The sequence below is a fragment of the Protopterus annectens genome, chromosome 3.part1, assembly GCF_019279795.1.
Source record: "Protopterus annectens isolate FY-2018-M chromosome 3.part1, PAN1.0, whole genome shotgun sequence".
Classification (NCBI taxonomy): domain Eukaryota; kingdom Metazoa; phylum Chordata; order Ceratodontiformes; family Protopteridae; genus Protopterus; species Protopterus annectens.
The window spans coordinates 1646758492-1646784433 of NC_056732.1; the positions used below are offsets into that span (position 1 = coordinate 1646758492).

At 42.1% G+C, this 25942-nt stretch overlaps 1 protein-coding gene across 1 annotated transcript in view; it reads right to left on the reverse strand.

The window, feature by feature from the left end:
- KRIT1 (KRIT1 ankyrin repeat containing) overlaps positions 1-25942 on the reverse strand; it is a 772078-nt gene that overhangs the window by 210532 nt on the left and 535604 nt on the right. Inside the window, 1 exon segment of the mRNA XM_044066350.1 lies at positions 14498-14585. Coding sequence (XP_043922285.1) covers positions 14498-14585 — 88 coding nt within the window.

The window sequence follows — 25942 nt, forward strand, 5'->3', positions numbered from 1 at the left end:
GCCCCTTCAGCCTGACCTGCCTCCTGAGAGGCCACATCCTGCAATAACAAAGTCTCCCCCTGGGACTCCAGAGAAACCTCCGGCGGAACCCCCGGTTCCACCGACACCTCTAAAGAACCGGCGTCCGGTACGGACGACTCTTCTTGCCTGGGCTTAGCTGCTTTGTCTTTGCGCTTCTTTGAAGAAGCGGCCGGAGCATCCGACGGCATATTATAATTGCACCGCTTCCAAGACTAACCTGGCACAATCTAACCTTCGCAATAGTGCGCTTATTGAACCTAGCACAAAAGCGACACCCAACAACGTCGTGCTCAGGCCCTAAACAAGGAATACACAAAGTATGATAATCTCTATGCGGTATCTGTTTCCCACAAGAAATACAGTTATTCACTTTTTCTGACATCCGGTAAACCACTGAGGCAAGAAAAAACTAAAATATTCCCCAACAGGGTACTTAGCCAACTTTGACTCGGTCTGAAACTCCGAATTCGAAATATTTCAGAACGCCGAACGGCACTTGCAACGCTGCTTCTGCATCGGACCATGCGGCAAAAAAGACTGAGGATATGACGTCGGTCATGCGCATTTGTACCCTGACGTCCTAATGTCAGTCTTGTGCGCCTTGACCGACGTCAGCCTTATACTTTGATATTCGGGCCGACCGAGGACAGCGGACTACCCAAGTGTAAGGATTGCAGCAATGTGAGATGAAGAACATCTGGAAACAGACCTTTTGGAGGTTAGACTGTATCTGTGTGCTGGTTAACAGGCTTCCTGATATGATGGTCAACCAGGCCCTACAAAAGCAAATACAGAGGAGGAAAGACACCTCATTCTCTTGAGTGTTGGGCAGAAATCACCAGAAGGCCCCAATTTTGTAAGACCCACACCAGACAGCTCCTGAATCTGCAAATCCAGACACAGTTAAGGAATGACCTGTATTTTGCCAGAAGGTTTACCACACCTAGAAAGTGAATTCCTGACAGACTGATATTTCTGTCTACGTACCAAAGTCAGAAAAGCATCACCTCTTTGCACAGTTATGACATGTGCTGTCTTGCTTGTTTATGTAACACATGATGGACTGCTTACCAGAATAAATTGTGAGGGCAAAAACTTTCCCTTCAAGGTTTTTCGTGCCTGAAGAAATGCATGCAGTTTCAAATGGTTGATGTAAAGCCTCCACTACAAAGGCCATTTCACTAGAACTGTGAAGAAATGGAGGGGAGCTTTTCACCCTGCTTGTGAAGCATCCTCTGCCCAAATGCAGGAATAGGAGGCCCATGTGAAGGAAGGTGGGAAATATCCAACACTCCACACCCTGGTGAAAGGAGTCTGATACCAAGATGAGATAAGCAGGTATGTGATGGGTCTGCAACCACAGACATTCAGCTAGAAATGCCCACATATTCAGTTATACAAGTAGCACCACAAAGATAATGCCTGCCATCAAACTCATACTACATAAAATAATTTGAGCTTGGATCCTCTGCAACACTGTTAACCAGGCTGACAAATTAATGACTTTCTAGGTGCTCTCCTCAGGAAACAGTTACCCAACAATAAAACAGTGAACAGCTCTATGCAAATACAGAGGACTTACTCTTGTTTATGTTCACACCCATGGACTGCAAGCTAGGGCAGTGCCTTTCATGGATATGACAAGGGAGCCTCTTAATGAAGGCACTAGAAGGCAATTATCCTCACACAGGAAAAGATGAACTTCTGCAACATTATGGCCACCACAGGTATCACAACAGTAAACACTCTGGGTTCAGAGAGAAGTCAAAAATGACAGCATTTTATAGAGAAGCAAATGCCTAGCCAGACTGAGTCAAATTAACTTCTTGTGGAGACCCCCATGCACTGATGTGTCAGAAGGCATCCTTCATATCCAGTGATGCCCATTCAGGGTCCAGCAGCAGCAGAGCCATGACTCCCTGTAGAGTCACTATCTGGAATCTGATGTACATGATGTAGTCATCCTACCACAGGACAGAAGTCATCTGTGGTACCTGAAAACCAAAGCAGTAGGACCCTTGGGGCTCTGTTCCAAAGCAGCAGATTCTAGGCTTGTTCCAAGAGTGCTGCTATGACAATTTGGTCTCTTGGTAAAGCCTCTTCTCTGGGACAGCCTAAGAACTCATGGCTGACCAAAGTAGTGTCTAGAAACTACTGATCCTTTACAATGCCTTTTAATGTCACAGCAAACTCAACTGACCCACTGCAGACCGTCCATGACAGCAATCAAGATTATGATTACTAAGCCTGCAGAGGTAGTACTGGTGTGGGGTACTAAACCCTTATAACTGTTGGCACACTCTGACCTACAAGATTTACATCAATAAAACTGCCTTTAGTGTTTCTAGTGACTTCTGACCACCTGGATCATCATGAGTTTGCTGTCTTGACATAAGCTCTAAATCACATACAAGTTCACTAAGGGGGGTTTCACTCTTCCTTTTAGAGGAGCTGCTGAATGTCGACTGCTAAGGTGAAATCAGTACGACCAAGTCAGAAGTCATGGGTTCTCTCCCAAAAGAGAGAGAGAGAGTGTGTGTGTGTGTGTGTGTGTGTGTGTGTGTGTGTGTGTGTGTGTGTGTGTGTGTGTGTGTGTGTGTGTGTGTGTGTGTGTGTGTGTGTGTGTGTGTGTGTGTGTGTGTAGTGGAAAGGCAGTGCAAATGAAGCACGTGTCTCTTGGGGTGCTGTTTGCACAGTAAAGAGAAATGAGAGAAAATGGTCAGTGAACAGGTACTGTACTACAATGAAATGTGGTGGGTGAAGCAAGAGCTGAATTACAGAGCACAAATCTCAGTTTTCTGGTAAATCAGTATCCTGAAACTCATCTACGGTCTACAGAACAGAGGAACATAGGAGCAAAACTAGGTAAGCAATCAGAGACCATAAGATGTCTAGTTATAAGCACCTTTACGTAAACATACTTAAAATGTTCTTACTTCCTTTTTCAGGCACGTAACAGTGCCCACCTACAAGCTGAGCAGGGCCATACATGATTAACCCTGGTGCAAATTTTTGTCTACTCATCCAATCATCATGACTAGCCTTGGAGGAAGCCAAAGTAATACCTTTGGCCTGCACTGGTAATTTATTCCACAGGCTGGAAACACGTTGCGTGAGGAACCTATCCCTCAAAGTCTTGATTTACATCCCTAATATGGGTGTTTGAAAAGCCACTGGGTCTTGCAAAACAATAGGAAGTAAAAAAGGATTGGGTGTTTCATAGTTTGAAGAGAGGGACAGAGCTCATCTTGGAGCAGCTAGAAAGCTACTGAGTATAAAGAGAGTCATGCTAATCTGTTGGGACAGTTGAATGATTTAAGGCCTTTAATTCCCTTGGTTAAAAATGTTTTTTTTCCAGCTGAGAGATGTGCCTGGATTTTCCATTACAAAAGTAGGCATTCTATTTGATAATGGGTCTGATAAGGAACAGGAACAGTGACTGGATTACTATTTTTGGATCTTAAAAATACATCCTTGAAAATTAACTGGGACAGGCAAAAGGATTTTCTTACTATGATGGAAATGTGATGATCAAAGAAGACAGTGCTGTCCATACAAGTACCAAGTCATCTTATGACCAAGTCTGTCTGAAGAGTACTATTTATAACATATGAGGCGAAAGCAGATTTTTGGAGAATTCTTGCTATGCTGCACTTTTTTTGCATTTACCTTGAGATTATTTCAGTACGCCAGGCATGAGTATACCCAGCCTTTGATGAAGCTGTTTAGTATCAGTGAATGAGTAGACAGCACCAACCAGCTTGCAGTCATCAGCAAACGACCAACCATACTTTGGGATACTGGACTGGATATCTGCTCCTTCATGGAACTACTGGGCTCACTAACCATGCTGATGCTCTTTCATAGGACTTCTGGGCTCACTATTCATGGTGTTACTCCTTCTTGGAACTGCATAGGTTCATATGTGTGTACTAGGCTTAATGGCCCTGGAGCCTTTACAAGCCTAGCCCATAGAAGTGTCCTGGCATCGTGCCACCCGATATTAGTTCCCAGTGCCTCTATCAAGTAGAGCAAGCCAATGGAGTAATCCCCAGGGTGAACTTTCTATTACCCATCCACTCATCAAGATTTCTCTTGAAGAGGGACAGCAAAGTGCTTTGCTTGACATGTATGGGAAGTCTATTCCAGAGCATGGGCAGTCTCTGGGTGAGGAACTTGTCCCTCCAGCATGTCCTGTTGATTGTGGTAATGATGTTTAGGTCCCTGGAGCATGTGGTGCAGAGGGTGTTTGATTTCTTTAGATGTAACATGTCTAACAGAGCTGGGTCAGACATGGCTTTGTAAGTCAAGCACAGATCACCTCTAAGAAGGCGATATGAGACAGAGAATAGCTGGAGTCTTTTGAGTCTGTCCGTGTTGGACATGTGTTTAATGCCTAGCATGCTCTTCGTGAGGTACTTCTGTGGCCTCTTCAGCTGTTGCAGGTGTCTAGTGAGGTACATGCCAAATGGAGCTTTATACTCTATGATTGGTCTTATGAGGGAAGAGTTGAGAGAGATGATGACCTCTTTCTTCCTGGATGAAAAACCCTTGGTAATGAGATGTGCCACAAAGAAGGACTTTCTGATCACAGTGACAATGTGGTGGTCGAAGGAGACGTTGCTGTCAACCTGCATCCCCAGATCTCTTATAAATAACGCCTTCAGCATTCAGTGGGCTACCATCAATGTGGTAATTAGTGGAAAAGTACAGTTTTGTACCAACCATAAATGTAGATGTCCGATAGATATGCAACTGCAGTCATAACATATGGGTTGTCCTGCCTCAGGCAGCCCTCGGTCGGCCGGATTCCAAAGTCTGGGTCCGATGTCGGCTGATATCGCATTTCTCTCCGACGTCAGAGCGGCTGGAGTATATAAGCATCAGCCGACGCCATCTTCTTCAGTGTTTCTTGCCCCAGATGCCAGGTGCCCTCCAAGGAAGGCTGTAATCAAATTGGAAGACAATAATAGGTTTCCAGACAATAAATAAGTAATAAACAGATACACCATAACAGATATCCCCAGCTAAGGATAACAGGGAGAGGAGTGGACCCAAGGCATAGAGGGGAAGGAGGGAGGGAAAACCCGACTGCAAGTTGCATATCTATCGGACATCTACATTTATGGTAGGTACAAAACTGTACTATGTCCTTCAAGAATGCAACTGCAGTCATAACATATGAATTGAATACCATAGCTTAGCTGGGGGAGGTGGTATGCTCTAAGAAAAGGATGGTGTAGCTATCAATCCCTGCAGGACTGCCGAAGCAAAGCCTGCTCTGGATCTGGAATATAAAGGGAGGTTGTAGTGTTTGGAAAATGTATGCATGGAGCTCCATGTAGCAGCTTCTAGAATGTCTTTTGTAGGCACCCCTCTTAAAAATGCTGTAGAGGTGGCTGTAGCTCTGGTGGAGTGTGGTCTGACATTGGCTGGCACACTCTTTCCATGGAAGGAATAACAGAATCTGATGCAATGTCCAATCCATTTTGAAATTGTCTGTTTGGAAATTGCTTGTCCTTGTACTCCAGGGGCGTAAGCTACAAAAAGCCGATCAGACTTCCTACTGGTCTTGGTTCTGTCTAGGTAGTAGCAAAATTGTCTGTGTATGTCCAAGGTATGTAACAGTCTTTCCCCTTTGTTCTCAGGATTGGGAAAGAAAGTAGGCAGGTGAATTGCTTGATTTAAAGAAACCCTAGATACCACTTTTGGCAGAAAGGTATGGTTGGTTCGTAAGGAGATCCTGTCTCTGTGAAAAGTTATGAACGGTGGTATTGCCATTAAGGCCTGTAATTCCGAAACCCTTCTTGCTGAGGTAATGGCCAGCAGGAAAGCTGTCTTCCAGGAAAGAAATTGTAAATCCACAGAAGCTGCTGGCTCGAAGGGAGGTAGAGTCAATTTTTCTAGGACAAAATTGAGGTCCCAAGCTGGTACTGGTGCCTTTCTTGGGGGCTTTATATTCTTGATTCCTCTAAGAAATTGCCTTAACAAAGGATGTGAAAACACAGGTGGATCAGTGTTGTATCTAGCTGAGATAGCTGAAGCATGTATTTTATGGAAGAGTATGAGAGTCCGTTATGTAGCATATCTGCCAAGTATTCCAGAATGAGTGGAATGCTCAAAAGTGATGCATCATGACCCTTGTTGGTATTCCAAATGCTGAATCTCTTCCATTTGGCTGAGTAAGCCTTTCTGGTGGATGGTCTGCGGGCTTCTGTTAGTATCCGCTGAACTTCCTTGGAGAGAGGTAAATTGAGGTTATTTATGGGATTTCCCAAGCTGTTAGCTGTAGCGTCTGGATGTTGGGATAAACTGTCCTGAAGTTGTGTTGAGTCAAAAGTTGGGGCCATTGTGGAAGGGCCCACGTTTGTTGTGACATATGCTCCGTAGTAGTGGGTACCAGTGTTGTCTTGGCCAGTCTGGAGCTATTAGGATCCCCTTCGGCTGCTCTGCTTTGATCTTTAATAACACTGTGGTCATCAGTGGCAGAGGTGGAAATGCATAAATTATTAGGGAGCTCCAGTTGAATGAGAGGGCATCTATTTTCCATGCTTGTGGATGATATGTCCTTGAGCAGAACTTTTGTAAGTGATGATTGAGGTGGGAGGCAAATAGGTCTACGTCCGGCCTGCCCCATGTCGAGGTGAGTCGTATAAAGATGTCTGGATGTAGCCTCCATTCGTGGGGGTCTAGGAAATTCCTGCTTAGACTGTCCCCCAGAACATTGTCTTTGCCTAGAACAAACTGGGATTGTAACTGTATGTTTAGACCCAGTGATTTTTCCCAAAGATTCATTGTCAGTCTGCAAAGGGGGTAAGAATGAGTGCCCCCCTGCTTGTTTATGTACCACATCACAGTGGTGTTGTCTGTCCGTATTAGTAGGTGGCCTTGTTGAAGTTGTTGTCCAAAGGCCTCAATGGCATGCATTACTGCTAGCATTTCTTTTTGGTTGATATGCAGATGTGTTTCCTTTGGAGACCATTGCCCTTGAATACATCTGCCCTCCATGTGCGCCCCCCCCCCCCCATCCAAGGTCTGAGGCGTCTGTGGTCATGGTCTGTGTTATCTGAGGTTTTTTGAACGACATACCTGTGTTTGACTGGCTTACTGTGGCACACCATAGAAATTCCTTTTGAAGACATGGAATGAGTGGAATAGTTGCTTCTAGGTTGTTGCTGTGTTGAGACCATAAGCTTTTTAAGTACCATTGAAGCTTTCTCATGTGTAGTCTTGCTAGTGGAACCAGGAGAATGCAGGATGCCATGTAACCCAGGGCCTGTAGGAATCTCCTTGCAGTCATCTGGGTGAGCTTTGCCAAACTTTTGAAGTAATGAGTTAACTTCTTCTGCTTGTCTTCTGTCAGGTAAGCCATTTGAGAGGCTGTGTCTAGTTTGTCTCCTAAGAAGGTTATTTGCTGGGATGGCTGAAGTCTTGACTTTTGAAAGTTGACTGTGTATCCCAGAGCCTGTAGCAAGTGTATGGCATAATTCAAGTTTTTTGTCAAGGTTAGTTTGTTGTCCGCTTGTATGAGGCAATCGTCCAGGTACGGGTAGATTTGAATCCCCTGGAGCCTGCAATTACTGATGCCAGGCATTTCGTGAATACTCTGGGCGCAGTAGATAAGCCAAATGGCAATGCTGAGAATTGATAATGCTCTGGCCCTGCAAGAAATCTGAGGTATCTTCTGCAGCTGTGTCTGATAGGGACATGCAGGTATGCCTCCTTGAGGTCCAGAGTAATCAGCCAAGACCCCTTGCCCAGCATGGGAAGGAGTTGCTGTAGAGTCAGCATTTTGAACTTTGGTACTATGAGAAAAGTGTTTAAAGCGGACAAGTCCAGTATTGGTCTCCATTGAGTTTCTTTTCTTGGAACAAGGAACAGTCTTGAATAAAACCCCTGACCTTGTTCTTGTTGTGGAACTTTTTCTATTGCTTTGATCTGAGCAAGCAGAGAAATTTGCTTGATAGCCTCTGCCCTCTGATTTTGTGGAAGGTTTGGCATGCCTTGTTTTCTTGGCAAGGTATGAAAATGGAACCTGTAACCGTGGTCTATAATGTCCAAAATCCATTTGTCTTTTGTCAGTTTGTGCCAATTTTTTGAAAACAAAGATAACTTTCCACCCAAAGGAGCTTCTGTTTGCTCCTTGGTCAGCGGAACTAGAGGAAAGTCATTGAGATTGTCCCTGCGGGGCAGGAGAAACCCCAATGTCACTACTTTGGTTTGCTGGTTGCCATTGTCGTCCCCTGTAGGATCCTCTGTATTGCCCTCTTCCTCAGGCACGCCTGTTTTTGCCCCTTTGAAATCTTTCAGGATTAGGAAAGGACCAGTTTTTAGAAGGCCAGTTCCTGCTGAATCTGGGCGGCTGAACCTGGAGGAAATCTTTGACTGTCTGAACTGACTTGGCTTTTTCCTCAATGGACTTTAACACATCTTTAGCATTAGCACCAAAAAGCTTGTTCTTTTCCAAGGGTGTGTCAAGAAGTTTTGCCTTAACATGATCTGGTAAAGGTTGTTCTTTTAACCATGCATGTCTACGAATGACCGCCCCTGTCATAGCTGCCCTACATGAAGCCTCCAATGCATCATATCCACACTGTAGAAAGTGATTGCTAACCTGCTGAGAATTATGCACAGCCTCCTGCAAAGACTTCCTATCTAAAGGTTCAGGAGAGGCCAATCTTTTCTGTAAATCATCTAACAGGAAATCCTGATATTGAAACATGTGAAAGAGACAATTGAGAGCTCTCATAGATAAAGTAGTGGAGGTGTAAACCTTCTTCCCCATCTCTCTAAGGACCTTGCTTCCCTGTCGGAAGGCAAAGGGTTTTTGGAGGTGGTAGCTGAAACCCCTTTAGGCCCCTGGGAAATTGTTTCTAAATCAACAGCATGGGCCCTAAAGAAATGAGAATGGGTTTCTGGGACCCTATAGTATCTGTCAGGCTTGACAGGAGCAGGAGGAAGAGTATCAGGGGTAACACTGGAGTCAGAGTATAAATCATCCAAAACATCAAGCACAGGAGGTATAGCTAAGGGTCTGTGTTGGGGCTTTTTAAGGAAGGTTCGAAGGCGCTTTTTGGAATCTGAATATTCCTGGTCTTGCCACTTAAAATGCTCCCTCATGGAATGCAGAACTTCCCCAAAAGAAATATCCTCAGGAGGAGAGGCCGAGGGAATGGAGACCTCTGCATCTGAATCCTCATAGGTCTGGAAGGGCTCTTCCTGGCTTTCGGAGTGAACAGAGTCCTCAGAATCTTCATCTGAAGGAAGAGGGTCAGAGGGTTCAACCCTGGGCCTCTTATCAGGAGGAGGCTGGGATCCTCTCTCAGGATGGGCCTGGGAACCTCTGATCAGGGAAATTAAATCTGCGGCCATAGACATGATTTGAGTTTCAGGAGTAGGCTGAGGTAAGGTTTTAGCAGTAAGATGCTTGGACTTGCTGGCTGCCTTAGCACGTGTGTAGGCCTTGATAGACATGGACATGGGAGGCCTAGCCGCTCCACGTGCAGGAGTGACCTTATCAACAGCAATGGTCTCGGGCATTTCCTCGGTTTCAGTATCCGGAGGAAAATCAATAACTGGCATCGGAGTGGCCTCCGGTATCGGAGGTATCGGTAATGCGGTGTCTTCGGTTCGGAGCGGTGGAATAGCCGCCTCAGAGGGAACCGGGGCACTCGTGGTTAGTTTTGGCCAAGGATGTCGGTCCCGGTCTTTTCGTTTCTTAGGAGTCTGCGTTGTCGGTTGTTCCGACGGCATTGTATAATCAAATTTTTCGCCGAAAAAGTCTTCAGCGAACTCTGCCCGGCGCCTGAGAGTGCGCTTTTTGAAGCGAGCACAGGCGGCACAGGCCGAGACGTCGTGGTCTGGGCCAAGGCAAGGGAGGCAGTAAGAGTGAAAATCCTTATGAGGTATTTGTTTACCACAAGACAAACAATTATTTACTTTTTCAGTAATTTCTGACATCGGCTGAGGCAAGGAAAAGGTCCCCAACGGGGTACTTAGCTTTTTTGATGACTTCGGTTTCGAAGAATACAGGAGCTGACCGACCGGCACTTGCGAACTGCTTCTGCTTCGGGCACCGCGCGGCAAGAAAGACTGAAGAAGATGGCGTCGGCTGATGCTTATATACTCCAGCCGCTCTGACGTCGGAGAGAAATGCGACATCAGCCGACGTCGGACCCAGACCTTGGAATCCGGCCGACCGAGGGCTGCCGGAGGCAGGACAACCCATATGTTATGACTGCAGTTGCATTCTTGAAGGACATCTAAGTTTTTACCAAATTGGATGACTATGCATTTTTTGGCGTTAAGCTTAATACCATGGTTTTGACACCAGTCATTGGTCTCAGTGAGACCTTTCTGTAGGATGTCTGCATCACTTGGGGAGTTAATAATGGCTCGCAACTTGCAGTCATCTGCGAACTTGGTCAGCCAGAGTCCCTTTGTGTGGCCTGGACTTCTGAGAAGTAGATGCCGAACAGGAGGGTCTAACTTTAGAACGACGAAAATGCAAAATGTCAAGCGCTCACATGAGTGAAAAGTCAGGAATTTGATATTGATTTTTTGGGATCACAGTACAGTGGAGATCGGACTATTTGCCCTTTCCTCACTATAGTGCAATCTTGGAGAAGGATTATATATTTAGCGGGGAGGTGTGGGGGGGCACAGCCCCCACAATAGCGATTTAGAGTTCCTGATTATTCGCTCATTTGATTGTTTGATTTTTTGTTGTTCTGATATAGACCTGAACAGAGAGGACCCAGGACCGATACCCGTGGGAATCAACTCGTGACTGGTTGGCAGTCTGACTTGGAGTTTGCTACTTTCACACTGTGTGTTCTATCTGTGAGGCAGTTTGTAACCCACCTAGTGATATAGGTTCCCTATTATATCAGCGAATGCTTAAAATAGCGAATGCTGTTTGATCGACCATTTTAAATCGTAACAGCAAAATCCCGATCACACGAAACAGCAATTCTTTTTCCCAGGGGGGAAAAAATCACTGGGCCGTTTTTGGAACTTTGCCATTTCCTCCACTGTGGTGTGGTGTGATCTCATTGGTATATTTAAGTAGGGGGGTGTGGGAGACACAGCCCTCCACATCAGGGGGTGTGGGGGTGAAGCCCCCCACGCACACACTTTATTTTGTGTCCCCCCCCCGGGGGGGGATCGCTGTTCTGTGTGTTCGGCATTTTGCCGTTTCGATTTTTAAGGGTCAATTATACAGCGTTCGCGGTTATAATATAGACCCTTGATATATGGGTTGATACCTAGTTTGGTGAGTTTATCAATAATTCCTGAGTGAGGAATGGTATCAAAGGCCTTAGCCAGATTGAGGTAGACTGTATGCACCTGCCTTACCTTCATCCACAGCCCTGCTGATTGACTCAAAGAAGTGAACCAGGTTGATCAGGCATGATCTCAATTTCACAAAGCCAAATTGTGTGGGTCCAGAGTTTGGAAGTTTCCTATATTTTTGTTAATCAGGTCCATGATGATGTGCTCCATAGCTTTACATATCAGACTCATCAGGCTAATGGGGCGATAATTCCCAGGGTCTGTAGTCGCTCCTCCTTTATGGAGAGGGTGCCAGTAGAAGTGCACCATTCGGTAAGGACAAAGCCTGAGGCGAGGCTGTGACTGAACAAGGCACACAGATGTGGTGCAAGTTCACTTTGTAGTTCATGCATAACACAGCCAGGGATATTATCGGGTCCCATGGAAGCTGTATTCCAGGCCTTGGACAATGCAGCATTAACCTGTGCTGCAGTAATGCTGGGTGCCTGGCATTCTTCCGATATTGCGATTGGTCCTTTTTGTGGGGGGGGGGGGTAAACCTGGCACGGAATCTGTCAGCCAATATGTTGGCAATATCTGTTGGCTCAGTACAGGAGGTACCATTGTGCAGCAACTCAGACCAAATCTGGGTATTGACATGGAGATTCTTGATAGAACTATAGAAGGCTTTGTGATTGCTTTTAGTGTCTGCTGTGAATCTGCCTTCATAGCTGGCTTTAGAGGATTTGATGAGAGATCTCAACTTTTTGTTGAGGCTAATTAAGTGAGTTTTTCCAGTATTGGGACTTCACCTTTTTATGCAACAGTTTCTTCCTTCTGTTGTAGTGTTTATTAATGGCTGGGGACCACCAGATTGGCTTCTGATTTTTATGGAGGACAGCATCTTGGTTCTGCTGGGTATGGCAAATCCCATGCATTTATGTACGTTTGTACAGTGCACTAGTGTATGATTCCACAGTCATGCAGCTATTTTCCATTGGCATGGGTATCGTGCAGTTAGCCACCTCTATTTTTAGTTGTCCAAAGTCAGCTTTGGAGAAGTTTTTCAAGGTGGTTACCTTTGCGGGGGGTGTGGGTGAGATGTGATTTCCATGGTGATTAGTTTATGGTCAGATCTGACCAGGGAGGGATTGACTATTGGTGTAGAGTAATGGTAGCCCATGTTAGTAATAACCCGGTCAAGGATGTTGCTTCCTCTAGTGGAGGTCAGAATGAGCTGGTCCACGGCATTGGAACTAATGAATTCCAGGAAGCGTTGGGCTAGTGTAGTGGTGCTTGAGTAGTTTTCACAGTTGATGGAGGGGTAGTTGAAGTCTCCTAGTATGAGAGTGTTGGGTTGGACCTTGATAGATTCCAGGGTGCTTAGGAACATGGAGTGAGAGTCAAGAGACATAGTTGGGGACCTACAGCAGGCTATGACCTGGATCACCGTCTTAACCAATGTTAGCTGTACCTGAAATATCTCAGATGCATTATGCTGGGGTACTAGTCTAGATGTGTGCACATCCTTTAAGAATATGGAGTCACCACCACCTTTGGAGCTTTGGAGGTGTGGAATGAGTTATAGCCTGGTAGCGCAGGGTTGCTTTTTGCCACTTTAAACCAGGTCTCTGTTACAGCACAAATGTTGATGCTCTCCATTTTGAGGACTGCTTCAAGCAAGTGCATCTTGAGATAAAGACTTCTAGCACTGAGCAGCATGACCCACAGATTGCATTTATTTGTAGGTGTTACAGTGGTAATTTGGTCTTTGGAATACCGCCTAAAAAAGGCACTATAGGGATGGCAAGAACCTTAGCCAGTATCCGGAAACCCAGGGGTGACAGATGCGGGCCATCTCTGGCAAAGCATTGAGGTCTGTTAATCATGTCAAATCAAGTAGACAGATACTGGATCCCCTTAGAACGACACCAGAAACTTAGCCAATTGTTGAAGTCAATCATTTTTTGTTTCTACTGCTGTATCATTCTGGGTGAGGGTAGGATACTGCTCAGTGCTAGTGTCATACCTGCCTGGGCCACACAATCCGCGAGCTCCACCATGTCTCTTTTCATGTACTCCAGGGGAAGTGCATTTCAGGTCATTCACACCCACATGGACAATGACAGAGTCATACTTGTTGTGGAGTGACCTGAGTGCGTGTGTTATGTGTCGGATTCTGGCACCTGATACACTGCTGACTTTTACCTTCTCCTAAATTCAACTATTCATGGTGATGCTACTGCACAGGACTGTAGGGCTCACTGTCCATGACAAAGACACAAGCCTGGCAATCTGAGAGGGTCTCAGAGTTCAGCCACTGCTCTTCAAGGTTAAAAGGAGTCAGCTGAGGTGGTTTGGACACTTAGTGAGGATATCCCTTAAGCATCTCATGTGAGAGCTTACTGGGCATGGTCCACTGGGAAACGGTCAAAGTAGGACCCAAGACATGCTGGAAACATTATGTCCCTCAGCTTGCAAGGAAATGTCTGGGTAACCAAAATGAATGACCTGATCACTGCTTTTAAGGATAAAGAAGTCCAGTGTGTCCTGCTGTGCTTGCTACCACAGCGCCCCTTGACAGAACAAGTGGTTCAAAAATGGCTAGAAGGACGAATGTAGATCTTGGGATACCCAAAATATATATATATACATATCTACAAACATTTAAGTGTACGTTTGTGTGAGCTTGCACATGTAAGCAAACAACCTCTGGCGTCCTAGGTAGATAACTTGAATCTGGGTACCTTCAGGATTTGCTAAAACTCTCAGACGATTTATACACGCTGAGCAGTTTGACTCTCCCACCACCACCACTATGACGTCATGCCCACGGGACAGACGAAAGTGCTGAACAAGGGATAAAGGAAAGTTCCCCCACCATCACCAAAAAGCATACCATTACCATTGCAGATAGCATCAAAATCAATGAAACAGCAACTGTTAAGACAGCAAGTAAATAAGCCCCTTGTCTTTCCATGTGAGTATGAAATGCGTATGAAATGCAAACAGGCATTTCTCAACAGAGAGGCAAAAGTGTTGGAATTACTGGTATGATAGGGCACTTGGGGACTAGAATAAAAAAAACCCCAGGTCCCCATTAAAAAGGTGATTGTTGAGCAATACAAGTGCAAGAAAAAAGTAATAATCACATGTGAAATCATGAATACCGTGAATAAAGCAGAAAAAAATGTATACTGACCTTGTACTCGTACAGAATTTTGCTAGTCCAGTGAGGTGCCTTGCTTTTTAACTTGGTGACTGGTACAATGGATTTTAAGTTTTCTTCACTGAAAAAAGAATAAACAATATATTATACAATCTTAAAACTTTACAAAAATGAATTTATCAATGTAGGCGTCCTGAATATAAAGCAAGAACTGCAGACAGCCAACCACACATAATACACAAATTATTCCCATGTCAGTTGATTAATAAGATGACACTCCTGGACGGGCCCTAAATTGGTTTCATTTTTTCCAACAACTGCCTTTTGGCAAAATTCAGGAAGCTCCCACACTGAGATTTATTTAATTAATTTATTTATTTAACATTTGTTTACTGGGAAAGTCTGATTTGGAACAAAGCCAATTTTCAGTGGAGGCACAGGGAGAAACACTCTAGGCGCATGTCTTTGCAATGTGGTGGGAAACCGGAGTAGCTCGAGAAAACCCACATGAATGCAGGGAGGACATGCAGACTCCGTACAGAAGGCACTCCAGCTGAGAATCGAACCGCAGAACCTCTTGTTGTGAGGCAACAACACTACCACTGCACCACTGCACAAGGCATGTAGAGACATCATGTAACAGATACCCAAGATTGCTGATTCTTTAAGCCCACCGATCTGTTCCTTAGTAAGCACTTTTGCGTAAACCAAGAAATAACAACGAATATTGGATACTTAAGCTGCTAACAAGTAACATAATTCCTTGACTTACAAAAAATTCAAATAATGAAGGTTGGGCTGGATGAAGGAGACACTCATGCACAATGGGGAAAGAAAGGCAGGTATATCTGCCCATCAAAGGGAGTTCTTGACCCTCCTCAATAAATCCCTCATTGGACTGACTAAAACAGTACACACCAGGATGGAAGGAACCAGAGGACCTTACAAAGGCAGAGTTTAAAATGCTGAACCCTGCTGTACAGATTCACTAAAATAGGACTGATGTCACAAGTCATGTGCAAGACTATAATGCTTGGTGAAGGTGTGCAGCGAAGACAAGTGCAATGCTGTGAACTTTCACAAGAGATGATTTTAATTCTCACATGAACTATGCCGCAGTAGTACTGCAGTAGCATTGTTACCTCACAGCAAGAGGTTCTCCCGTTCGATTCTCGGCTTGGCTTGGGAGGGCCTGCTGTGTGGAGTCTGCATGTCCTCCCTGCGGTTGGGTAGCTACTGAAACTCATGAGTGCATAAATGGGTGTGCCTTCATTGAAGGTTGGGCGTCGAGCTGGCACCTCAGCGTTTCACAAAAATCTACTGCCAATCATTAGCGGACCGGAGTTCCGCTGTGGTGACCCCTTACCGGGAAAAAGCCGAAACACAAACAAACATGAGCTCTGCAACCAACAGCTCCACTAACTTCATTCAACTGGTCACTCATTCCCCTATGAAGGCAGGAGGCAGACTCACTCTCAAATGAGAGCTCCAAGACCTAATTTGCGCCCAGCCCAAGATAGTGTCTAATCAGCCCATTCACTTGCCATGGTGATGGTTGAGAGGAAAGCAGCCATCCAGTGTGGGAATCAAGCAGATCCCTTTCATCCCCATACCAAACTCCATTCTTGCGGTGCACGCGACTGTGCATTACTGCTTTTTCAGAGGTACAGTGCCACAGCAGATGAGCCTGTCCCTGTTATTACACCATACAGTCAAGATCACCCTGCTGCTGTGCTGCAAAAGCCCAACTTGCTTACTGACCTCCTCCATACCCTAATATGATCAATGTCTCACATCCTCCCAGTCCAGGTCCTCCAGTGCCCAAGCCACTAACTGACCTAAGGTTGGCTGAGTTTCAGTCCTACACCACACAGCCAGGGTACAATGGATACACATTTGAAGCATGCACTGGAGGCACCCAATCTCTTACAGGACTGGGCCATACAACAACATTTATCAGTGGGTAGTTACAAGACAATGCAGTTGTCCATCCTCTAGGAGTGTGTCTGCTTGGCAAGTGCTAGGAACGTGAACTGGTGATGCAGTAATGTTTCTATACATCTCCCTATGCCAGATGGGCATCATCTACCTGTACAGCAGGTAGCAGACCAGCTGCCTCATCAAAAGCACTGGACAAACCTTAGTTTCCCCAAGGCCTTGATGGATTGAAAGTCTACTCTTTGCTCAAAACTGGTTAATTTAAAGCACCATCCCCACTATGGGGACTGTGATGCCCCCTCTCTGGGCCAATAATCAAGGAGCCTGAATCCTCCCCACTAACAATGGAGAGGGACGTTCGCTTGGAACAAAAATAGATACACACAGTATTTCCAGTTGCAGCTCTCTGCATCAAGCACAATTTCCCTTAAGAACACACTCAGTTTGGGGTCTGGATTTCCCTCTCTGTCACCCTCCAGGTCCCCAATAGGACTCCCGAATGGCACAGCTATACAGTTGAGTCCTCAGCCAAGTGTCTAAGCCAAGTCCTCCAGCACCCTCTCTGTGAAACCAGTGCTTTGTGTCCCTGCTCCAAACAGCTGACACACACACACACACACACACACCTGGGAAAGGCTGGCACAGATTTACTAGCTATGTCCCCTTCTGCCTAGACTATAAGGTAGTTAATGCCACCAAACACGCCAAAGCCAGCTACTCTAAGCCTCTTACAATGGTACTCAATTATACTGAGCAAAATTAATATTAATACAAATGGTAATGTTTGACCAATGCAGTAAGGCTTTCAGGAGTAGCCACAGAGTCACCAAATAGATGCAAGTATTCTCAAAGGTTAAAATTTTCTCTAAAGGACCAACTGCAATGAACATTTTAAATATATTTAATAATAAATAATAAAAGAACACAAAAGTACACCATATATATTTACAATAAACACCAGAGTTTCAATCACAGGAAATATTAAAAATAACACAGATGAACAGATTCACACAGATACAGAAAAACATTACTTAACTAATCTCAGTATATTTTCCCTGACTGATCTAAAGAATTAGTATTCCTTGGTTCACTTACTAGAGCAAAGCAAGATGAAGTGGGTGAAATATCCTTCTATGTCAGGTTGCAAAACAGAGTGCCTGAAGACTTCAGTCTCATCTAGTATTAAAACATCATTTTTGTGATGGATTGTAGAATGACATCACACACATCTGGTCTTCTGACTTCTGGTTCCCATATTACCCCCATTCCTAGCAACTGACCCAGAATCTCGCACATATGTGTTAATAATACTCACACATAGGGCTTTGCTAAGATTTGTTGCAGCTTCTGGAAGTCATAAAACAATAAAACACTTCTACTCTTCCTAGAGGAGCTAATAAATCACTCTCTGTCACAGACATTTTATCTGTGGCTGCAGTCAGAACTTTAAGATACAATTGTTATGGCCTAAATTAAGTAATTTAATTTCTTACTATTTTTTCAAAGTTAACTTGTCTGAGATTACCTTCTTCTCTTCCATTATCCTCTGTTAACATGTGTACACTTCCTCAGTTACCACAGTACAGTCAGATATGAATGTGTATTTCTTTTCTGTCCAGCACGATATGCTGTTGATACATTTTTAACACAAGCATCTGTACAAATCAGTTTGATATACAAATGACGTATAATTCTTTACAAAATTCCAGCTAGCTCTGCTGGCATATGTTACACATCCACTGCCCAACTTCTCCTGGCATAGCTGGCAATACCTCACATCGTCACAGGGATCACATTCCTTGTACCCTTTCCAAGTGTACGTGATTTCTACTGACCATGCAAGTAAAGCACCCACTATCAAGATCTGTGACAGGGTTAACTGAAAAAAGGGAAGATCAACCAAAAGGTTTGCCTGATGACAGAGGTCTGACATCAGGAGAAAGTCTGAGTATATGGTGCTCTGTCAACCACTGGCACCTCACTGTGCATTGCACACTCACATCCTCAGGTAGATTAATCCTCTGAATCTACATTCTCCTCCCAATCATTTTTGATTTTCACAGAAATATTCATGTCTATGAGCCTAGCAGTCCCTCTCTCTTTATGTTTAGCTTGCAACTGTTACTCAATCGTAAATGCTTCACATTACTGGGATTTAAAAAAAAAAAATCACACCACCATCTAAAATGGAAGATAACGATGTAGGCTAATGACATAAAAATAAGGTATTGGCACTTTCCTACATATCTGCTAAAAACAGAGCAAATCAAGGAATGGCTAGTGGATATAATTCAAGAGTTATTAGTGAATACAGAAATTACTTCAGAAGCGATAACTAGCAAGTAGAATAAGATGAAAATGCAGTTTAAATCCATAGTACAGATGAGAAAGAAAGGGACATTGATAAGAAATAAATGGGAATTAGTGTGACTGACAAAGATTCAAGTATTCAAAAACAATGAGAGCAAATGCAGAGTGCTAAAGGGAAAAAAAGGAAGTTATCTGAACAGTATGAATGAGTTTAGAATGGTTGCTGTTAAGCAACTTTTTTATAACTGCAAAAGTGCGAAAACACTTAGCACAATGACTTAGGTAACAGAAAGTATAGAGTTGTAGCCAGACAACCTATGACAAAAAAAAGGCACACGCAGGATCATATACAGGTATTAGAGATAGTCTGGAAATCTCATGAAATTTTGTATAAAAGTAGATGAATGGGAAAACCAAGGAATAGCTCAAATGTAAACATATACGGAAGACTAAAGTTATGCCAAGCTTAGATAAGAATACAGGATCTCCAGGAAAAGAAAGTATTCAAGTGAAAATTTAGGAGAGAAGAAAGTGATAATGCTCTGAAAGGCTTTGTTTAACAAGCTTGTAAAAGGGGAAAGTACGTAACATCTTGAAAGAAATCTTGTATCACCCAAACAAGGTAGCAACCTCTTTCTTCAAATCTGTCTCTGAGCTCTGCTATTTCGTTTTTAAATTCTTCATCAATTGCAGTAAGTCTAGAGACCCTTAGTGCCTGCCCCATAACCACATTTCTAAAAATATGCCTGGGATTCATGCTTTTCTTGTAGAGTAATGTGTTCCTATGACAGTCTTTCCTATGTATTCTGGTGAATAAGCTCCCCTCACAATCCTTAAAAATCATAACGTCAAGGAACTCAGTCTTCTTATATGAACTCTTAATGTTACATTTCAAGAAGTTGGTGGTAGTATCAATTTCCTCAAAGAAATGTTTCAATTCAATCTCATCACCACTCCATAATAAAAAAAGGATAATCCACAAATCACCTATAAAAGACAATCTAATGCCATCTTCTAAAATCCAAGACATATTTGTTTTTCCATGCAGCCATGACTAGATTCACATAGCTGTTGGCACTAGGCATGCCCATCGCTACTCCGTCTTTTTGTAGGAATAGCTTATGGTCAAAATACATGACATTCTATGACAAAACCTATTCCATTAGGAGACGCAAAAGGTCAACAAATTTACCATCATACATTCTTTCTTCTAATAAATAATGTCTAAGCAGTTCAACTCCATTTTCATTGGGAATCAAAGTAAATATGGAATGTACAAGCAAGACTGACTCAACATTCCCTTTAAACTTATGCATAAAGTCATACAAATCTCTCAGAAATTGCTTGGAATCTCTTAAAATATACTGTTTTCTATCAACTACATTTCTTAGATGCTTTTCTATGTAGATAGAAATGGGTTCAGTTGACCAATTCCTGCCAAACACTATTGGTCTTAGAGGGGGGGGGGGATAGTGGATCTTTATCAACCTTTGGAAGTCCATTAATGCTAGGGACTAGAGGTTTTGTGAAAACTTAAAATAGTTATAAAGGTATATGGAAATGTCATTATTCAAAAAGCAATCACATAAGGTATCTTCTAATGTTTTCAATATTCCTTTCATCTCATTGGAGCTGATAACCTTACATGTAGAAAATTCATTCAACACTGCATTTATTGTATCATGGTAGTAACTACTATTCATTACAACTACTGGCCCACCCTTGTCGGCCTGTTTAATCACTATCATTGTGTAAGTTTGTAGTTGTTTCAATGCTTTATATTCATCCTTACTTAAGTTAGAGACTGCATTATTTTTCTTATGCTTAATGCTTCAAAAATCTCATTTACGCATAAACCAAGAAAAACATCCATTATAAGATGATTAGGTGGAATAAATGTACTTGGCTTTCTAAAGCATCTCAGACTTTCATCATTATCTGCATTTTTAGTAGTACATTTCTACCAAACAATCTTAAATCCAAGACTGTGACAGTTACCTCTGTCCTTTGGGTCGGAATAAACTAAAGACCCCTTTCAAGTACACTTGTCTACTCAGCTGTTAAAATCCTTGTAGATATATTCTAAACTAAACTGCTCCTACTATTCAATCTATCGTTGCTCTTGGCCCTGGGGATTCTTGTGTGATTTTTCTCTTGTTCCGTCCCCTGCTGAAGGAATGCTCCCTGCTGAACGATCGTCCTTTCCTGGTTGTCTGCTGTATCTAGCTTGATTGGTAGAATTCGAAAAACCGATTCCTGATTTCCCGTTGTTTGAGATACTTGGTTTGAACCATCCGATGGTATAAAGCTCTATTTATTGTTTTTGTTTATTAATTCAGTGTTCGTTTCAATATTCTCCGGTGTTCGCCTCTCGGCCATATTCCCCTTCAGCTATTTATCCATCTCAGCCCTGGTGGGCATCAGTAGCACAGTAACCTCTATCATGGGAGGAGCATTGGTCTTCCCTTTGGCTTCTAGCCTCTCATTCATTTCTGTGTTCTCTTGGGGAGGTTCAGCTTCCATCACTATTCGATGTTGATCGTTTTGTTCTCTTAAGGTGGTCTAGTTTGTCGCCTCTTCTTCTAATGTGGTATATTTTTCCATTTGCATTCTGTTCGACATTCTATGTTGGGAAGACCAACAGGGAATTGAGATTTAGGATTAGGAAACATCTACTTAACATAAGGAAAGCTGTTCTTACAAATGCACTGGCCAAACATGCATCTGTGGAAGGACCCACACACACCTTCAGATTTTTAGTACTAGAAAAAATAATGGATAATGAAAGAGGAGGGGATATTAATAACTATATTGAGACATCAGAAACAAGATGGATAATAAGGTTAAGAGCAGACAGGGGAAAGGGACTGAATGATAGAATCTCTTTTAAACCAATTTTAAAAAACAGAAGGTTATTTAAGTACTTTAAACTTAGTTTTAGTTATGTATCATTCTTTGTCATGTGTGACTTCATTTTTGTAGTGTTCTTAAAGTGTTTTATTAGTTTTTACTTGTGCTTTTGCTGACGGTAATTAACTATTTAGATATGCTGTATTTGGATTGGTTGTCTCTTAATTAGCTCTAATTGGAACTAATATAAAATACCTCAGTTTTTTTGTTGAGATATGGTCTGAAGAAGTGGTGTGTATCATCACAAAAGTGCTAACCTTCAATAAACTCATTGTTTTTATGGACTGTGACTTCTTCATCCCTTGTTTGGTTTGGTGAATGCTACTGTGGATTTGGCTATATACTTTTTATCTCAGTGAACCATTCATTCAAGCCGTGACATTATACAAACTGGTCTTCAGTTCTTCATTAACTGTCATCTACAACTTTTCCCCTTAATAAAAAAATATAACTAACTTGTAGAAGAGACAAAAAACATTTTCACTCCTTGAAACTTTATTATTCATAATCAAGTAATTATAGTTTTTAATGTTTGTGTTCTCTTCTGTTTAGTCTCTTCTTACATATCCTTGGCTGCCATAAATGAATCTTTTTAAATTCATTCATCTAAATACTTCATCTTATCGTGCCTCCATAAGTATGAGTATTGCTGAAGCAGTTCATCCATACAGCCATTGATTACCAGTATAGCTTTTTTTTAATTTTAATTTTATAACCCCAAAATAGATGAAACCATCTCAAAAAGTTCTGCAACACCAATATATCCTTTCCTGCATTTATCAAGTCCAAAGTAATATCAATCTGCAGATAAGGCTCACTTTTGTTAATGAAAACGCCAGTTAGATCCATGGATTTGTTAATCCCATATTGTTTGCTCACAGTTCTAAATATAAAGCAAATGACACTTACAAAAGAGGACATCCCTGCCTGTTTCTACTGTTCAAACAACTTGTCAGAGAAGAACACTCATGCTTTAATTCTTGCCAATGACACATCACATATCCTTCTTATTAAACCTATTATTTTATCATTGAATGTAAATGCTACCATTGCCCAATCATAAATCCCAGCTGACTCCTGAATGCTTACTCTGCTTCAAGACTCACCAACAGTAGCAGTGAGTTCTTATACTTCACTTCCCTCTGAATCATCAGTGTTCTATTAATGTTGCCAAATTGTTGTCTCACATACAGAAAATCATACTGATCCACAGCAATCAAATCCGGCAACATCTTTGTCGGTCTGTTAGATAATTGCCACAAACGCTCTACAATCATGGTTTAAACTTAAAATGGGGCTAAATAAAGCTGGATCTGAAGAGTCCATGTCACATTTTCTCCAGACTTTTACATTCAATAAAAACACTGAGGAAACAAAATAAAAAAAAAATAAATACACTTTCAATAAAAACCCTTCCCCTTTTAACTCACAGCAAACACACAAGGCTATTTATATTTTCCAAAATGGAAGTCTACACCTTCACCAGGAGCAGCTGCCCCAAATCACTGGATGCGCCCACTGGTATTTTTTTAAACAAGAAAAATCTTTATTAAATTATCATGTATGACATAGGCAACATTACACTTATGTAAATGAAAATAAACCATAGCAACACAATCTCGGTTGTAAACATTATACATTCCAAATCATGCCAACACAACTGTATCTGCAAACATTATATATCACTTTTAACATACCCAGTCATTGTTGGTCACCCTTTAATAGCTTATTCAAATCCTACATTCTGTTAAATCTTGTTCTTCCTCTGCATGTACTGATCCCACATTTCCATTTTTTTCCCCAAGTAATTTGCTCTTACCCTTTTCTAAAGATCCCAGGTCTAGTTGTTTTATCTCAGTTACTATCTTCGCTACTTCTAGTAAAGCTGGTTTAGACTTTGATTTCCATTTTCTAGTAATTGCTTTTTTTTTTGCATCCACCATAATTAGACTCAGCAAGACCTTACTATGTCTAGGCAATTTCAATTCTGTATCATAGCACAAAAAATAATTTCCCTAATCACTCCAATGTGCTCACCCAGCATCACTGACAGAGCAGTCTGCAGGGAATCTTTAAAGTCTGCCAACTCAATATACTCCCAGAAAATATGTTCTCAGTTACCTCTTTCTTCACCATCACACTTTCAACATTTGCTGTCTACCTAAGGAAAATCTTTTCTGAAGTCTGCTTGGGGTATAAAAATACCTATGTAAACACTTCCACGCAAAGATCCTAAATCTAGATTTTGTTGCAAATTTGGGAGACATACATATATCTCCCCATTGCTTCTTTGTGAATTGTTTATCTAATCTCTCATCTCAATCCTTCCTAATCTCCTCTGACTGATTCTTATAGTTATCATTCAATATTTTATATGGTCTCCTAATTATTCCTTTCGCAATGGCAACTTCTGTTCTATATTCTGCTAAAAACTCAACCACTGCTACTCTTTCATTTAGGACCCCCTCCCCCCGCCATTTCTTTCTCTTTACCTATACTCTGACATCAGTCCTTTATATGGAAGGTAATCTCTAGCCTGAAGTCCAAATAAGTTCTTGGCACCTTTCCATTCTATTACCTTTCCCTCTCCAGTTATTTGCTCCCAATATATTCCCTGCCCCTTCTTGCCTACAATCTGTATCCCTAACTGCAGTCATCCCTACTGGCAGAATCTCCTTTCTCCATTCCTGTATTGGCTTAGTTCTAAGAAGACCTTCTGCTACTTCATGAAAACAATATTCTGTATGATTATTGTTGTTCTCTGTAAAGGTCAGTATCCAAAATCTCAGTCTCTCCCTGTTACTTGAACTTCGCCCGTTTCATCATCTCTTTCCACTTTGAATTATAATTTTCTGCTTGTGCTACGCATAGGAGGAGCCTTAACTGTGCTGCTCTGAAATACTCCTTCAACTCAGGTAATCCTAATCTGCTCTGTTCTACTGAAAGAATAAGGCTATTCCACTTGCCATCTTCCCCTCCCAGATAAAATCCTTCAGCTCTTTATTAATTGCTATCTACAACTTCTCTTCTGGCTGATAAAAATATATGGACTAAAAATATTTTAACTGCTTGTATCTTACTATCAATATTTATATAACAGAGCTTCCCATTTCTCCTAAATACTTCATTTTATCATGTCCCCCAAAATGTGGATATTGCTGAACCAGTTTGTATATGGGTACATAATTCACAGCTATTGCTTTTGTTTTAGCTTTATTCATTTTGTATCCTGGAAGATCTGAAACCGTTCCAATATGTTCCACAGCATTTGTTTTATCAGGTCTAAAATCATGGCATCTGCAATGCAGCCAGCTTTTCTTGACTACCACACCAATTATATCCCTGAATTTCTAAGTCCCTTATTTTCTTTGCCAATAGTTCTAAATATAATGCAAATAAAATGGAGAAATGACACCCCTGCTCAAGCAGATTATCAGAGAAGACGCCACCCACTTTAATCTTTGCCTCCAATCCTTATATCCTGATCTGATGGAGCTTTAACCTCTTTAAGTATTACAGCTACTACTGCTTTCTTCCAGGATATTGGTACTTCTCTTAAAATACTGTTAAACAAAACCTTCCAGATCTTTATCAGTTTTTTCCTCCTAGCTTCCAAACTTACACAGGAATACCATCTATTCCTGGGGACTTTCCTGTAGATTGGTTAAACATCACCATTTCTATCTCTTCTCCTCCTATCCTGTCAGTAATTGAGCCTCCTTTCCCTATAGTCTTAGCATATCTAATTCTTCCATACACATTTTCCATTTGAACCTTTTATTGATTTCCATATTTCTCTGCTTTATACAGGTTTTCATATACCTTCTGAAATATTTCCAATACTTCTACAGGATCCCTTATCTTCCTTGTTATAGGCTCCCTAAGGTTGGTGACAGCCCTTTTTACTTTCTGTTCCCAGAATCATTGTGCTAAAAGTTTTTGCGCTCTAGAGTTATTACCAAAAAACAAGTTGTCTAACAGCAATCTTTCTAAACTTGTGCATATTATCGAGGAAACCCCTTATTTTCTATTCAGCATTCTGTAGTTGCTCCTCTTCTTGTTCTACGAGATTCTCCCTATTTTGCAATACTTCAATATTTGTCAGCCCCTCTAAATAATTCTTACTTCTTAACCACATCTCCCTTTCTTTATTTCCACCCTATTTTTAAATATTTTATCCCTCTCCCCAGCTATAGTTTCTTAAGTTTCTATCTTTTCTAATAGCTCCTGAATAATTTCCACTACACATTCCTTAAATTCCTCCCTTTTTAACAGATAGGTGGGAAATTACCAGTGTCTCATTTTTACTTTATTACCCTG